Genomic DNA, 16,806 nt, shown 5'->3' with positions numbered 1-16,806 from the left:
AAATAGGACTAAAAGAAACTTTTTGGTTTGGTTCATAGAAATGGTGGTACTCTAAATGCTCAGCTGTGTCTTGATATTTCTGGATGCTCTGTGTGTTAAGGGTCACTGTGTCCAGCAGACGACTGTAAACTGGCAAGAAGTGGCCAGAGTCATCCAGTCAGAGTGAGGAGCCAAAGTGTACGGGGAAAATCTTGGATGATATAAAAGTTTGGATAAAATATGCTCATTATATAACTGCATGGATTTAATAAAACAATAAATCCTGCAGGAAGAACAAAAGAACACCATTTTAAAATATAATCAAACTAAATACACTCAGAAAAACATAACTGGAGTTTAAGCAAGAACCCAGTGTGATTATGTAATTAAGGAAGACAAAATTACATGATGTACATTTTTGTTGTTGTGTAACTTTGTCTTCCTAAATTACATAATCACACTGGGTGTGAGATGCAGTAGGCAATTTCTTGGTTTTCATTGGTTCACTTTAAATTAAATTAGATAATAAGAAATGTCAAATAAAACTGTGTAATGTACATAAAGTTCTACAGGAAGTCATGAAAAATTATATGCATTATGTGTATATTTCAGCAACTCTGTATATAAATGTACAGGATATTTTTCTAGTTATTGCAGCCATGAACTGAGGCATATTTTTCATAAAATTAAGAATTTAATTTAAAGTGAAACAACGAAAACCAAGAACTTGCCTACTGCATCTCTTGCAGCAAATTGTAAAACAAAGAGTTTTGGTATTTAAGAAACATAACATGTAGTCTAAATATAAATCTCGGAAATATTTTTCTAATATAATTCTGGACATAAGCATATTCTTATGATGCAGAAAGACAAAATATACTAAATAAAACTCTGGCAAAACACGATGGATGCTGTCAAGACAACTAGCTATATCTAGTGTCAACTTAAGGATACATTGTTAAAGGATATTACAGTAAAATGATTTTAACATCAGCAATGACTAATAAACCACATGAGACCATCAGTTGACCTCTCTGACTGCTGTAGGTGTTTCAGTTGAGGGAGTTATGTATTTGTGTCATTACATCACTTTCCAGAACTTATGACTATCTTTCCTTTGAATAAACCAAGGACAAGATATCAATCTAAAACACAGAATATTAATAAAACAAGAATGAGATATAATTCATACTGTTAATTTCGACGTTTGCATCTTATATTATCTTACATTAATGTTAACATAAGGTCCAGGCGCATGTGCTGTCAATAGTCTGTCCAGCAGGTGGCACTAAACCTTTATATACTTTATATACTAAGTACAGTTAGTAGATTTTCACATTTCGGCTTCAAATGAAATAGATTTTTGAAACAAATAGATAAATGACTGAAATCTTTGGCACGTGAAAAAAAAAAGTTTTAAGTATCATATTAGCAGTTAATGATTGAAACAGTAAAACATTTTTAAAAAAATACAATAAAAAAAATCTAAAAGGTATTAATTAAAATAGTTTTTTTTTCTAGGAAAAACTTTGAAATATGAAAAAAGGGAAATAAAAAAATGAGTAATATGTTAATTTACTTATGTGTGCATGTTGAGCAAAAACAGACATTGATGTGGTAATTTACAGTTTTTGCTTTCTTGGGATTTTAAGTAAGGCCCCCTATGAAGCATTCAATCTTCCATAAGCAAGCTTTAGACTCATGGAAGCTAATCTTTAAATATCATCTTCCACCTCATATTATTTGGAATAATCAATATGTTTTATCCGCTTGTAAATCTGTATTCTTCCCTGATTGGTTCTCCAAGGGCATTGTGTCTCAGATTTAATAAGCAACAGTGGAGATTTTTATGCTTATGTTGATTTTATTATATAAAAAATGGGATAAATGCTTCAAAATGGGACTTCTATTCTTACAAAGTTGTTATTTATAATGAAGTCTCATAAAATATATTGTAATTTTAGTTTTATTCAAGGGGTTAATATTATGGATAATAAGTGTTCAAACAAGTTTTTGAGAACTTCATTACTGCTAATAATTCTTGTGGTTAAAAGTGGTTGGCACTTTATCCAAATGTTCATTTTCAGAAGGTATAGAAAGTGCCAAACATTAAGATTAATAAGATTAAAGATTAAAGATTAATCATAAAGTAAAATTATTCAACATTATTACCCCTGCAACAAATATTTAAGGAAAAATCTTTCTCCACTCCACTCCATTCTATTTCTGTCCTTATACTAAACAATTCTGGCTTCAAATTTCAGCATCTTTACTTATCATATTTTTTAGTCTATATAACATTTGTGTAGTTAAGGTTCTCTTTCGTTCTGTGGTTTCTGACAATAGGGAGCTCTAGTCTGTGGCCTGGACTCTATTTGTACGATGGGAAAATTCCTCATTCACAAAGTGCAATGCCTTAACTTTAAACCTAACTGTACAATATTCACTTCTGATTACTTTTGCTTTACTCATCACTTCAAAGAATCTCCTCCAAAAAAAATAAATAAATGATATATATATATATATATATATAAAATAAAAATACAAATAAAAACAATTATTGTGTCTATGGAAGTGATTGTAATGTAATGTAAACAGAAGCTATTGAAATGCATTGAACTGGAAGACATAATTCATTATAAAATAGTTAATTTCATCTCGAAATTGCGCAAAAGTAATACGTTTATGACACTGACTGAGCTCCACCTCCACATTGATCAACAGCTAACAAAGTCATTGATCGCAATTTGTCCAATCGCATTGCGTCTCTCATGTCGTTTCTTTTTAACGCCTGTTGTGATTGGGTGGATCAAGTGTCAATCAAAGCGTTGGTTACGTCCCCTTTCTGGATATGTAACCACAGAGGGAAAAGCTGCTACAGGGTATAAACATAGGGGAAAGTGTTAGAAATCGTTTTTACTATATCAGTTATTTAATCTGATTTTTTTTAATCGTACATTTTAAAGCAGTCCAGTTTTTCTTGCTTTTTCGACATATTTTTTTCCCTGTTTGGTGCGGACGTGTGGGGATGGATGAGATACGGCCTAGCAGCGGAGCAGGAGCGCACCTCGGCCTCGCTTCGATCTTTCCCCCGGGATTGCAGGCCATTTATGGGCAATGCAGGCGTCTGTATCCCGATCAGGCGAACCCGCTGCAAGTCACAGCCATTGTGAAGTATTGGTGAGACGTCTTAAGCATTACTATTTTATGTTGTTACTTGACATGCACACATAAAACAAGTTCAGTAAAACTGGATTTTATTCAAATAACTATTTCAGATGTAACTTAGTTTGTACTATTTAAACACTGAGTGGTGATCAAAGAGTAAAATAAAAAAAATAACGAGAAGCATTATTAATCGGCAAATTACACATTTTCAAGTGTACTTTTCCATCAATGACTCACTTTTTCCTCGTATAATCCTCTTTTCAGGTTGGGGGGTCCAGATCCTCTGGACTACATTAGTATGTACAGAAACTTGGGATGTCCTGGACAAGATGTACCAGAACACTGGCACTATGTTAGCCTGGGTCTAAGTGACTTGTATGGGGACAACAGAGTTCATGAGTAAGAATGACGAATTATGAGATAAAAGTTTAATTACATTACAATGTTGTTAATACCCAGCTAGTTTAGTTCAACTTATATCATATTTACATTTACATTAAAGTTTCATCAGTTTAATGCATTTGACGTTTAGTTTTGTGTCAAGATTTGTAGGTTTGCAGGTATTGAAATTCAGCTGTATTCTGCTTCTTTATAGATTCACAGGTCAAGAGGGCCCAAGTGGTTTTGGTTTTGAGCTCACATTTCGCTTGAAGAGAGAAGCAGGAGAGACGGCACCCCCTACCTGGCCAGCTGAGCTCATGCAAGGCTTGGCTCGATACGTGTTTCAATCAGGTACTGTACCTGCACCCACTCTTTGGGGGTAGGAGTGTTATATTTTCTGGAAGCATTCCTTTTGTAATTTCAAAACAATCTATCAGCTGTTGTTTTCAGCTTTAACAGATATAAAGTAATTTAATATATGGTGAAAATGTAGTTTTTCATGATCATTATTTCTCAGCCTTATAGTATGAACAATTTATGCTTTTAATCTACACTTATATATTAGAGAGATATTATTATGTTAGAGTTGTCAAAATCAAAATGATACTTAATTTCAATGTTCAATATTTAAATATTGCTTTCATGAAAGTATGCAACCTCTCAGACAAATCATTTGCTCTGCAACAGAAAACACATTCTGTAGCGGCGATCACATTTCGTGGCACAGTCCGTTGGACAACAGTGAGTCTAGAATCCAGCATATGCTACTCACAGAGGACCCTCAGATGCAGCCGGTGCAGACCCCCTTTGGTCACGTCAGCTTCCTTCAGGTCAAGCACAACAAGCCAGCAGTTTCCAAAAAAGTTGTTGACTGTAGACTAATATAAAATCACATGTATTTAGTTTTTATTTTTTTCTTTAGTCTTTTGAGATCTGTTTCAGACATGTTTATCTAGCTGTTAATGTTCAACTGAGCCCCACTGTATATTTGAAATAACCTTAAGACCTTGTTTATTAACCTTGGCCTCTTATGCACGTGTCTCCTCGTGATTGGTGTAAATGAAGTTTTTCCTTCTGTGCTCATCAGATTGTGGGTGTTTGCACTGAGGAGCTGCAGGCAGCACAGCAGTGGAACGGTCAAGGCATTCTGGACCTGCTGAGAGAAGTGCACATGTGAGTAATCCCACAGACAGCCATGAGACAGGCCAAGGACATGCTCGTGCTCAATTGGTGGGAAAACTACGTTAAAGAAACCGCAGGACTGATTTTACCAGCTGAGAAACTAAATTAATGCCCGTGATAATTACTTTGTCTCGGTGGCATTTATGGAGGGGTGAAGTTACAAGTTTGTTTTAGTGTAAGAATATGTGTGTAATGTTTCTAAATGATGTTTCCTTTCCAATAAGTGGGCCAGGAGCTTTCATTTGCTCTGAGATGTTTTGTGCTGTTTTTGTTTTTCATTAGTTCTGAATTGGGTCTTTTGTTCGTCTGCTGTTTTGTTTGCAGAGCTGGGGGTCCATGGTTAATCACTGACATGAGAAGAGGGGAAACTATATTTGAAATTGATCCACACTTGCAAGTAAGCCTTTCTGAAGTTTGCATGTTGTCGAAAGGAATGGATCATCCACATCAATTTTTCTGTTTCTTTTTTTTCTTTTTTGTGGAACACATTTTGAAAAATGTATATGTTCCTCTTTAATATATGATAACTGTTCATGGTTATTTGCTCAAACTCTTCCTTTAAAGATGATTTAAAACTATATTTCGGTCTGCTCCGAAATATATTCGGTCGATATTGAGTGTTATGCTAGTATGAGGTTGGTAAAAATGTTATTGTTTTAGAAAGAATTGTCATAAATTTAGTATAATAACAGTATATTTTACATGTAAACAGTATAAAACAACATCTTTACTCCAGTCCTCAGTGTCACATTATCCTTCAGAAATAAATCTAATATGCTGATTTGGTTCTCAAGAAACATTTTTATTGGATGAATTCTAATACATATATACTATCTATCTATCTATCTATCTATCTATCTATCTATCTATATATATATATATATATATATATATATATATATATATATATATATATATATATATATATATATATATATATATATAATATTTTTATCGTCATCAGTTAAAGTTTTCTTTTAAAACACTAAATTAAAAGAAAACCATTAAATGTAATCTTTAGCAGATCTCAAAATGAATACCCATTATCATACTGTACATGACATTGTGTAGTAATGTCTAAATCTGCTTTTTTGTTTTGTTTTATGTGACTGTTTTTGCTGTTTTATTTATTTAGAGAAAATAGCTTAGAATTTTAATATCAGCCATTGGTTATATTGGTGATTAACCTTAACATAACATAATTTTTTGCTCCGTATCAGCCAGAAATTTAATAGTGCAATTGCTAGTGTTTGCTAGTGTTTCTTTGAAATATTCCTTTAAATGTAAGACCTTGTTAACTGTGTTAACTAAGATACTTTTGTGTATCAAAGCTAAACTGGTCATTTCCTATGCATGTTTATTCCCCAGTCTATTTATTCCCCACACATTTTGCCTCTCTCAAGTAATGAATGATAATCATTTCTGGCGATTAAGGTCATCTGTTATAGTACATAATGTGATGCTTCAGGAGTGATGGGAAAAGATGGAGTGTAATTAAGTCTGTGGCTGTTAAACGCAACACCTCCACCTGCTGTTAGTCCTCTAACCCCTCGCTCTCTGCGCTGAGATGGACACATGTCCAGCCATGCTGATCTGCTTCTGATTAGTGCGTGTGTTGATTGCTCATCCTAAGCAGGAACGAGTGGATAAGGGCATAGAGACGGACGGCTCTAACCTGAGTGGGGTCAGTGCCAAGTGCGCCTGGGATGACTTGAGCCGACCTCCCGAGGATGAGGACGACAGCAGGAGCATTTGCATTGGGTCACAGCCACGCAGGCTGTCCGACAAAGGTGAGGTGTGCTAAGGACATGCGCAGCTCGATTCAAAAACAAGACATCAAAATCTGTATGCTTCAAAGATTTTTCAATCTTTGAAGGTCAATGAAGGTTTCAATCTTTTTTCAAGGTCTCAAATTACTGTCACATTGTCATGAATATTTGTGTATTGTTCATACAGACACTGAACAGATTAGAGAAGCCCTGAGGAAAGGACTGGAGATTAACAGCAAGTCTGTCCTGCCTCCCATCAGCAGTCAGAGGCACAGTCATGACCGGCCACAGTAAGTCCTGCCCTTTCATGACAATCAGAGCTTTTGGAGTGCGTAATTATACTGGTCAAACGGAAGTATGGTTTACCCAGTGCTGTGACCTTAATTCTCAAAGTAGCAGGTTGAAAAGTTTGTTTCAGGACACCAAACTGCTTTGGTTTACTATGCCACCTGTTCAGGACAGAATGGAATCATTATGGTTTATGGCTAGGAGACAAAAAATATTTGGAGCCAGGTCAAGGCACTCAGATTTTGCTACATTGTTTATAGCACACAGGGCTGCATTATTAATCACATAAGTGATTGAGATTATGATTACGGTTTGGGCAGTGTAACATCACAGACATTTCTGTTGTGCGAATTATTGTGTAAATGTATAAGTTGGTAGTAGGATTAATAGTATTGATTTCTTATTTTTAATCAGACTTAATTTTCAGGCTTTAATTTAGTTGTTTCAAATTTAAGGCATTAAAAAATCTTAAATTGTACAAGAAAGTCTTAATTATGATTTCAAGAGGTTTCAAATTTGGGGATGGGAAGACCAGAATTGCGATATGGCTGAATGTGACGATTAAACTTCAGAAGGCTAACATTATGATTTCATTGAATAAACATGAGCGATGCACATTCAAAGTCCAGTGTTGTGCTGCTTTACTACTGAGGAAACGGTTATATTTCTACCAAACGCTCCACCTGCTGGCAGAGAATGAATGAGCATTATCAATATAACTTTTGTTTTGTTCAGAGTTCAGACCAATGCGAAAATCGACCCATGTTTTTACCCTGCTAACACGCAGAGCTTTTAATGTGAACTGGTGGATCGATAAGAATCATGTTCAATATGTATGGGCTGCGATTAATATCATAGTTTTACTGATGTGCGATTTGATATTATATCGCGAAAAAGCAAACACAAAACACACCTACAGAGTGCATGCATTAATCAGTCTATTAAAATGCATTTAAAATTATCACATAATTGAAGATGGGGGCAGAATATTTATATAATTTCATTTGGTTAATATCACATGAAAAGTGCAGTTTTTTTTTTTTTCCAAAAGCAAGCATGATTACAAATGTGATATTAATTTGTACGTTATTTTGGATATATCTTTTTTTTTTTCCATCAATATCGCACTCCCCTAATTTGTTATTTAATCGATATAATAATTTATTGATAATAATAGTTTAAATTTATACATTAATTCTTTTGACTTTAACGGCTGAAATGTAAAGTTTATCATTTTATAAATAAATTCACTGCACACAGACTTAAGTAGTTTAAGTCTATGTTTCTTTTAATTGCAATCATTTTGGCTCACATTTAACAAAACCAAATTAGAATACTTCAGAAGACCAATAAAAAATAAAAAAAAATTTTTTTAGTGAATTTCTGGCCTTCTGGAAAGTATGTTCATTTACTGTACATGTACTCAATACTTTTAGGGACTCTTTTTGCTTTAATTACTGGCTCAATTCGGCGTGGCATGGAGATGATCAGTTTGTGGCACTGCTGAGGTGGTCTGGAAGCCCAGGTTTCTTTGACAGTGGCCTTCAGCTCATCTGCATTTTTTGGTTTCCTGTTTCTCATTTTCCTCTTGACAATAGCCCGTAGATTCTCTATGGGGTTCAGGTCTGGTGAGTTTGCTGGCCAGTCAAGCACACCAACAACATGGTCATTTAACCTACTTTTGGTTCTTTTGGCAGTGTGGGCAGGTGCCAAATTCTGCTGGAAAATTAATTTGGCATCTTCAAAAAACTGGTCAGCAGAAGGAAGCATGATATGCTCCAAAATTTCTTAGTAAACGGGTGCAGAGACTTTGGCTTTTAAAAAACAAAATGGACCAACACCAGCAGATATCATTGCACCCCAAATCATCACAGACTGTGGAAACTTAACATTGGACTTCAAGCAACTTAGGCTATGAGCTCTCCACTTCCTCAAGATTGAGGACCTTGGTTTCCAAATTAAATACAAAACTTGCTCTCATTAGAAAAGAGGACTTTGGGCCACTGGGCAACAGTCCAGTTCTTCTTCTCCTTAGCCCAGGTAAGACGCCTCTGACGTTGTCTGTGGTTCAGCAAATTCCTTGACACATCTGTGTGTGGTGGCTCTTGATGCCTTGACCCCAGCTTCAGTCCATTCATTCCTCAACACAAATTCTTGAATCAATTTTGCTTGACCATCCTCATAAGGCCGCTGTTGTCTCGGTTGGTTTCTGTTAACATGCTTGGATACAGCACTCTGTAAGGTTCTTTGATGAATGTTTGTGGCTTACCCTCGTTGTGAAGGGTGTCAATGATTGTCTTCTGGACAACTGTCAGATCAGCAGTCTTCCCCATGATTGTGTAGCCTAATGAACCAAACTGAGAGACCATTTTGAAGACTCAGGAAATTTATGCAGGTATTTTGAGTTGATTAGCTGATTGGCATGTCACCATTTTCTAATTTGTTGAGAGAGTGAATTGGTGGGTTTTTGTTAAATGTGAGCCAAAATCATCACAATTAAAAGAACCAAAGACAAGCTACTTCAGTCTGTGTACAATGAATTTATTTACATTACATTTACATTTATTAATTTAGCAAGACGCTTTTATCCAAAGCGAATTTTATATATATATATATATATATATATATATATATATATATATACACATACACACACACACACACACACACAATTGCATAATAAATGAAAAGAAAAAAAGAATACAAAAAGATTAGAAAGGTAGATTTTTTTAAAGAATAGAATAAGAATAGTGAGTGTTAAAGTTAGAGGGTCAAATAAAGATGGAAGAGGCTAAGGACTCAGCTGCTCGGATTGAGTTGGTGAGGTCATTCCACCAGGAGGGAACATTTAATTTAAAAGTCCGTAAAAGTGACTTTGTGGTTCTTTGGGATGGCACAATCAAGCGACGTTCACTTGCAGAACGCAAACTTCTAGAGGGCACATAACACTGAAGTAACAAATTTAGGGTGCAGAGCCAGTGGTAGTTTTGTAGGCAAACATCAATGCCTTGAATTTTAAGCGAGGAGCTATTGGAAGCTAGTGCAAATTTATAAACAGGTGTGGCGTGTATTCTTTTTGGCTCCTTAAAAAATAATCTTGCTGCCATGTTCTGGATTAATTGTAAAGGTTTGATAGAACTGGCTGCAAGTCCTGCCAAGAGGGCATTGAAATAGTCTTGCCTGGACAGAACAAGAGCTTGAACAAGGAGTTGTGCAGCATGTTCCGAAAGAAAGGGCCTGATCTTCTTGATGTTGAATAAAGCAAATCTGAAGGATCAGACAGTTTTAGCAATGTGGTCTGAGAAAGTCAGTCATAACTTCAAGGCTTCTGGCTGTGTTTGAAAGAGTTATGGTTGATGTGCCTAACTTGATGGTGAAATTGTGATGGAACGATGGGTTTGCTGGAATCACAAGCAGTTCTGTCTTGGCAAGGTTGAATTGAAGGTGATTGTCCATCATCCAGCAAGTAATGTCTGTTAGACAAGCTGAGATGCGAATAGCTACCGTAGGATCATCAGAATGGATTGAGAGGTAGAGTTGAGTGTCATCAGCATAGCAGTGGTATGAAAAGCCATGTTTCTGAATGACAGAACCTAATGATGCCATGTAGACAGATAAAAGAAGTGGTCCAAGAACTGAGCCCTGAGGCACCCCAGTAGTTAGATGTTGTGACATGGACACCTCACCTCTCCAAGATACTTTGAAGGACCTATCTGATAGGTAAGACTCAAACCACTGAAGTGTGGTTTCTGAGATGCCTTTTGCCAGTAGGGTTGATAGGAGGATAGTATTTAATACACAAGTTTCACAATTTGAGTTGAATTACTGAAATAAATGAACTTTCCCACAACATTCTAAATTGAGATGCACCTGTATGTGTTCAGGTCTTAAGTCTTAAATTTGAGCTTAAAAATCTTGCAGAAACCCTGATTTTGAACTGATAGTCGATCTGTCAGTCTGTTCTTTTTTCAGTTGATGTTTGCACTAAACGTCACTAAACTAAATACATGATGTTATTCTCCCATCCACTAAGCGATCATCTTTTCCGCTTTAGTAGTAGTTAGATCTGGATCATGGAATAACCATGAATTAATATCAGAAGTAAGTTATGTTGAAAGAAACATACTGAAATGTATTATGTTTCAGCTGTGGAAAGATGTCTATCAGTTTGAAAACACTGTAATGTTACATTTACCTGAGGAAAGCTGATAATTTAGCTAAAAAACTCTAGTTAAGTTTTGTTTACTTTATCTAAAAATAAATGGCAGTTGACTTGAATGGTTTGTACTCCTTTTACTTTTAACCTTTAAAATTATGGCAATATACCAGTTGAGAGACTTTTCCATTACAAAAATGTCAATACATTCTGTACATGTTAATATTATTATTATTATTATTGCTGAAAACTCTTTAGGACTGCTTATTTATTATTAAACATGTTTTCAGCATTCATTGATTTAACTTGGAGACACACAAAAAATGAATACATAGACATCCAATGTATACTGCACCCAAACACCCAAATGCATACTTCAAGAAAAGCAATGTGGTAAAACTCTACAAAATTACTGATCATGAATGATACATATGTGATGCAGTACTGTTATATAAGGTTTTAGTCATGCCGCCCACCCCTATTTGGTGCACAGTTAAAAAATGGCTTTCAAACAGTCCTGCAATTTTAAACTGCTAAGAATGAATTTCATCAACTTGGTTGGTTCAACTCAACCGCTATATATATCAAAATCACTATTGGCTTGACAGCGGTTTAGAAACCTGTCCAATATGTGAATAATTACCTGCAGGTATTTTTCAGACACAGCCTGTCCCTTTAATCTCTGTCCTCATGAGTGCTGACTCTTTGCCAGCTGACCTGCCATTGTACAGCAGTGTTACTAGCTCATGAAATTAGCTTCAAGTGCCAATAGTCTGCCAGTACAAATACGCTTTTCAGTTGGTTGCTGGATTATGCTATACTGTCCTTTAGACCCATGATTATTTTGTGCTATAAGACATTGCCTGTAGTCTTTGTTATTAGGACTGTGATAGTAGCAGTTAGGTGACCGTTTTAAGCACTCCATCCTCATCTCATTAAATGCTGTGCAATCCAGATCATCTCAGTGCATGGTTTCTCTGGATTAATCTCACTATCCTGCTGTCTGTACCCCCTTGTTTTGCTCACGGTCCCCTGCTACTTGTAGCCCAGCCAGAGATTCAGACACACATCTTGGAGCTCAGCCTGACTGCCTGCTGAAATTGGTTGTGTTGCCTGTTCCAAATAATCATGATGAATGAGAAACATAATGCTGAACTAAAGTGATGTACAATGACAGTTTCTAATAAAGAACTTCACTTCTGTACATACTTTCTTTATGGAGAGGAAAATGATTTCAGGCTGCTGCACTGACTGAGAATCATAAAAAATGTAACAGTTTTGGTTCAGATTCCTTTTAACGATTCCAGTTTCATTAACAATTCTTTTAGTACTTGTGTTCAAGTCGTTGTGTTGAATTTCAGGTTTGTCGTGATGAAAGTAATGACTTACAGTTTCAGTAAGTAATTAATTTACTTACTTGCCCCATCCGATTGATTAAATTCTGATTAATTAGTTGGGGAATTTGACTAATTTGGTTGGCAATGTATCTTTCGCACAATAGATTCAGTAGCCGTTCAAGTTAAAGCACAATTAACAGAACCAGACATGATGAAAATGAGTTGAATCCTGTTTGCAATTTTATTCATTTACCTATTTTTTTCCCATTGTTTAAAAAGCAGTCAAGTTATCATTATGCACACTTAACTGAGATATTGAATTTATTTGTCAGTTGTTGATCAGTTGCTTGACCTGTGTTTGTCACACTTGCTCCACTGTCTAATTTAAATGCCATACAGTAGCAACTGAATTACAGATAATTAGAAGCATTTAAATGGGCTATTTCAGTATCTTAAAAAAGGAAAGTTGAACTTTTTTTTAAGTGGCTTTTGGAAAGGATAAAATTGATTTGCCATTTGGCAGTAGTGGTAAATGCATTCATTCACTTCGCTGTGGTACAAATCTGCCCCTAATTTCTCCATAGACAATCAGTTGGACATTTCCAGACCCAGCAGATATCAAGGTAAGAGCCAACTACGAGTGAAACTGAAACTACTACTCCAGCAAATGGGTTATGGAGACTATTCTTCTTTATTCCTCTTTGAAAATGGGTGTTCAGTAAAGTGTCTGCAAGTTACTTTTTGTTACAACAAAATGGAAACAAAACTCTGCACTGCACTATTTACTACTTAAAAAAAAGTATTTAGACAAGTCAAGCTATAAATGTATGAATATCATTGCACATCATTATTTGGAACATTTCTGGGATTTCTACATTAGTGGATCAGGTTTGTAGTTAATGTGATGAACACTGTTACAGCGTGGTTATCTAATGTAATGACTTTTATATAATTCAAATGTGGCACTTGGACACACTCATTCTGTTTTTTCTTTATTTATATTTTTCCCCTCTTCTATTATCCCAGGAGCCGTAAGGACAGTCTAGAGAGCGAGAGTTCAGCTGCTATTGTCCCTCATGAGTTGGTGCGAACACGACAGCTGGAAAGCGTGCATCTGAAGTTCAACCAGGAGTCTGGGACTCTTCTCCCGCTGTGCCTCAGGTAGGGCAAAACTCTGTTCAGAGTGTACTCGCATACCTAAAGGTCGTTTGCCTTAAAGGGGGGTGAAATGCTATTTCATGCATACTGAGTTTTTTACAATGTTAAAGAGTTGGATTCCCATGCTAAACATGGACAAAGTTTCAAAAATTAAGTTGTACGTTTGAAGGAGTATTTTTGGTCCCAAAATACTCCTTCCGGTTTGTCACAAGTTTCGGAAAGTTTTTTTCGAGTATGGCTCTGTGTGACGTTAGATGGAGCGGAATTTCCTTATATGGGTCCTGAGGGCACGTCTGCCGGAAGAGCGCGCGCTCCCGTATAGCAGAGCACTGAGAGCACAACAGACTTTACTGATCAGAGCGAGAGCGTCGCGAAATGTCACAAAAGAAGTGTGTTTTTGGTTGCCAGGGCAAGACAACCCTGCACAGATTACCAAAAAAAAAACAGCATTAAGGGACCAGTGGATGGAGTTTATTTTTACAGAGCATCAACGGAGTTGTGCAAGTGTTTTTGTTTGTTCCCTGCATTTCGAAGATGCTTGTTTTACAAACAAGGCCCAGTTTGACGACGGATTTGCGTATCGTTTATTTCTTAAGGATGATGCAATCCCAAAGAAAAAGGGTCACGATCGTGTGTTGGAAACGCAGGCGGTGAGTAAAACTGCTTAAAATATCTCTGCCTCCTTGTCAGTGCATCCCCTCCCATGCCGGAGACCCGGGTTCGAGCCCTGCTCGGAGCGAGTCGTTGCTGATGCTGCTCTCGTTCAGTTTCAGCCTCGGGATCTGATTCTGGATCATAAATAAATGGCTGAATCTGACTGTTAGCCATGGTTTGTTTTGGATGATGGTTTTTTCCTCAAGGTAATGTCACAGCTTCCAAACGCTCTCAACGCAAAAGCCTACTTGCGCTCGTGATTCTTTAGCTCCGCCCACACGTCACGCCTCCAGCCGGTCATGTTTTTCCGGATAAAATCGGTACAGACTATCTTTCTCTTATGAATATAATAAAACTAAAGACTTTTTGGAGTTATGAAGGATGCAGTACTACTCTATAGGTACTCAAGATTAACAAGATATTGAGTGAAAACGAGCATTTCACCCCCCTTTAAGTTTTCTTGATATCCACAAGGGTTTGAAATAAGCTTTCCTGTTAATTTAATTCAAATTCAGTTCCAGTTCATTTCCAGATGCATTTTGTGCTGTCTTTGTCAAATACTGCAGAACAAACGTTTTCAGTGGTGACTGAACGCCTCTGATTGGCCAAACAGAAACCTGTGATTGGACATAATGGATTGTTATGTAAAAAGTAATGTAATGTAATTGTAATGTAAAAAGAAACCTTAACAATAGCAGATCTAAATGTAAAAGCAATCAAATTTTTTTTCTTTAATAGATTATAAAAGTCTTAATAGATTTAGTAAATTTTTGCTCCCTTAGCGTGAATTTCTGTAGCATTTTCGCCCCTAAGCCGCCCTTAATTTTCATCCCTGAAAACCACTGCCAAGGCATGAACTTTGACTATGGCCAGGAGTAAGAAGTAAAAGTACACATTGTACTAGTGTGCTGATTTGCACTGTTCATATTACAGTATATTCCAGTGTGCAAACAAATTGAGCTCACTGAAATGTTAACAGCTCTGATATTGCTGGCACTGAAAGACTGGGATATGAGTTTTATGTAATCTCCTTGTTTAGACAGAAACAGAGACGAGGCTCACAGAGAAGCCTTTGTTTAAAGTCCAAATGAGAGCAGGGAGAAAGTGAACATCAGGTTACTTATAGCTTTAGCCTTTGATATTTCCCTCTTAACAGCACTTATCAGTGTGTGTGTGTGTAAATGATTAATTCAGCTTTCTTTTTCATATTTTCTTGTAGAGGTCGTCTGCTTCATGGCCGGCATTTCACATATAAAAGCATTAATGGAGACACGGCAATCACCTTCGTATCCACTGGGGTAGAAGGGGCCTTTGCCACTGAAGAGCATCCATATGCTGCTCATGGACCATGGTTACAGGTAACAGACATGCATTACTATAACATCACAAAAAATGGCCTTCTTGTGAGTAAATTTCCAGGAAATGTTTCATTTTTGGTTGAACGATTTCTTTAAAGTTCAGTGTTGTTCCATGTGTGTGACTTTGTTCTGATCCGCTCACTTTAGATATTGCTTACTGAAGAGTTTGTAGAGCAAATGCTTGCTGATGTTCGGGATTTGAGCACCCGTGAAATGGTAAGATTTTAGACCTCCCATTAAGATATTTCACTTTAAAATTCTCAATGTTTTTAACATGATATATCTCTTTACCCTCTCACCCAGTCTAAGCTGCCGAAGGAGTACAGCTGGCCCGATAAGAAGCTAAAGATCTCTGTCCTGCCAGACACAGTGTTTGACAGCCCACTGCAATAAGACTAGGAGCACACTGTCCCTGATTACAAACCCACATCTACAGAAAGGAGCTCAACTCTTCTTGCCAGGATAATGTGCCTACAGATGGTTGAAGGAAACAGACATTCAGACACTAACCCCTTTTCCAAGCGAGTATCGTAGATGATTGCACAAGTCACAGAATTATTTTTTACATGTACAGCATTTTGTATTGTCCGTTATACCACTTGTCTTAGCATAGGGTTGTGCAAAAAATAAAATGCGATTTTCATGCACATCTCCTCAGTAAAGGCGCTCCTGTAATTAGTAGTGTATCTCCAGCACTGCGTTCAGGTCAGGGTTGCCAGGTTTTCACAAAAAATCCGCCCAGTTTCTTTTCAAAACTAGTCCAATCTCGTTTCCGGGAGGTTCCCCGATAAAGATTGCGTCCCGGTCTTAAAATACAAGTTTTTTGTCAGGGTTGCCTTGATAAAATGTGCATTTTAGGGGCTAAATATCACTTTATTGGGATTGGGGTCACTTTGAGCAGCAGACATGGAAAAACAACCGCGGACTTGGCAACACTGGTTCAGGTGGAGCGGCATTTACTACACAGAGCCGTAGTTCACGTACAAGCAAGAATCGCCTTCGATTTTGAAATCGATTTTGTGTAGATTGTCAGTGAACACAATCTCTGTGTGTAGTAAATGCTAACCAATGTTGCCAAATCTGCAGTTGTTTTTCATGTCCGCGGGTCGAAGCGACCCCAATCCCAATAACGTGATATTTAGCCCCTAAAATGCAAATTTTACCAAGGTAGCCCTGCCAAAAACTTGTATTTTTATCGCCCGGAAGGAAACGCGATTGGACTAGTTTTGAGAAGCAATTTGGCAGGTTTTGTTTTGAAAACCTGGCAATCTTGATCTGAAAGCACACGTGCTGGAGATATACTACTAATCACAGGAGAGCCTTTACTGAGGAGATGCGCGTGAAGATCGCATTCGATTTTTTGCACAGCCCTATCT

At 36.8% G+C, this 16,806-nt stretch overlaps 1 protein-coding gene across 4 annotated transcripts; it reads left to right on the top strand.

The window, feature by feature from the left end:
- The first annotated feature begins 2,796 nt into the window (after nt 1-2,796).
- sufu (suppressor of fused homolog (Drosophila)) lies at nt 2,797-16,630 on the top strand. Of its 4 annotated transcripts, none has more exons than XM_026224173.1 (13): nt 2,797-3,159; nt 3,412-3,546; nt 3,743-3,879; nt 4,216-4,358; nt 4,616-4,701; nt 5,035-5,107; nt 6,347-6,500; nt 6,667-6,769; nt 12,845-12,883; nt 13,287-13,421; nt 15,292-15,430; nt 15,578-15,646; nt 15,734-16,630. In XM_026224173.1, exons 1-13 carry the CDS (start codon nt 3,008-3,010, stop codon nt 15,821-15,823), a joined length of 1,455 nt encoding a protein of 484 aa, XP_026079958.1. In that variant the 5' UTR covers nt 2,797-3,007; the 3' UTR covers nt 15,824-16,630. The 4 variants fall into 4 exon arrangements, with proteins under 4 accessions (XP_026079958.1, XP_026079960.1, XP_026079957.1 ...); XM_026224172.1 differs by having other exon boundaries at nt 2,798-3,159; nt 6,344-6,500; nt 15,734-16,629; XM_026224175.1 differs by lacking the exon at nt 12,845-12,883.
- Nucleotides 16,631-16,806: the final 176 nt, after the last annotated feature.

The sequence above is a fragment of the Carassius auratus genome, chromosome 38 (genome assembly GCF_003368295.1).
Source record: "Carassius auratus strain Wakin chromosome 38, ASM336829v1, whole genome shotgun sequence".
In the NCBI taxonomy this organism is placed as follows: Eukaryota; Metazoa; Chordata; class Actinopteri; order Cypriniformes; family Cyprinidae; genus Carassius; species Carassius auratus.
Note: the sequence above shows the minus strand (reverse complement) of the source record. Positions and strands in the feature narration are given on the sequence as shown.

Excerpts from the sequence above, each read along its gene's own strand:
- sufu (XM_026224172.1), top strand. The coding sequence starts at position 3,008 with ATGGATGAGATACGGCCTAGCAGCGGAGCAGGAGCGCACCTCGGCCTC. Across the intron at positions 13,422-15,291 it reads CTTCTCCCGCTGTGCCTCAG|AGGTCGTCTGCTTCATGGCC; the intron begins GTAGGGCAAAAC and ends ATTTTCTTGTAG. Across the intron at positions 15,431-15,577 it reads CTCATGGACCATGGTTACAG|ATATTGCTTACTGAAGAGTT; the intron begins GTAACAGACATG and ends CGCTCACTTTAG.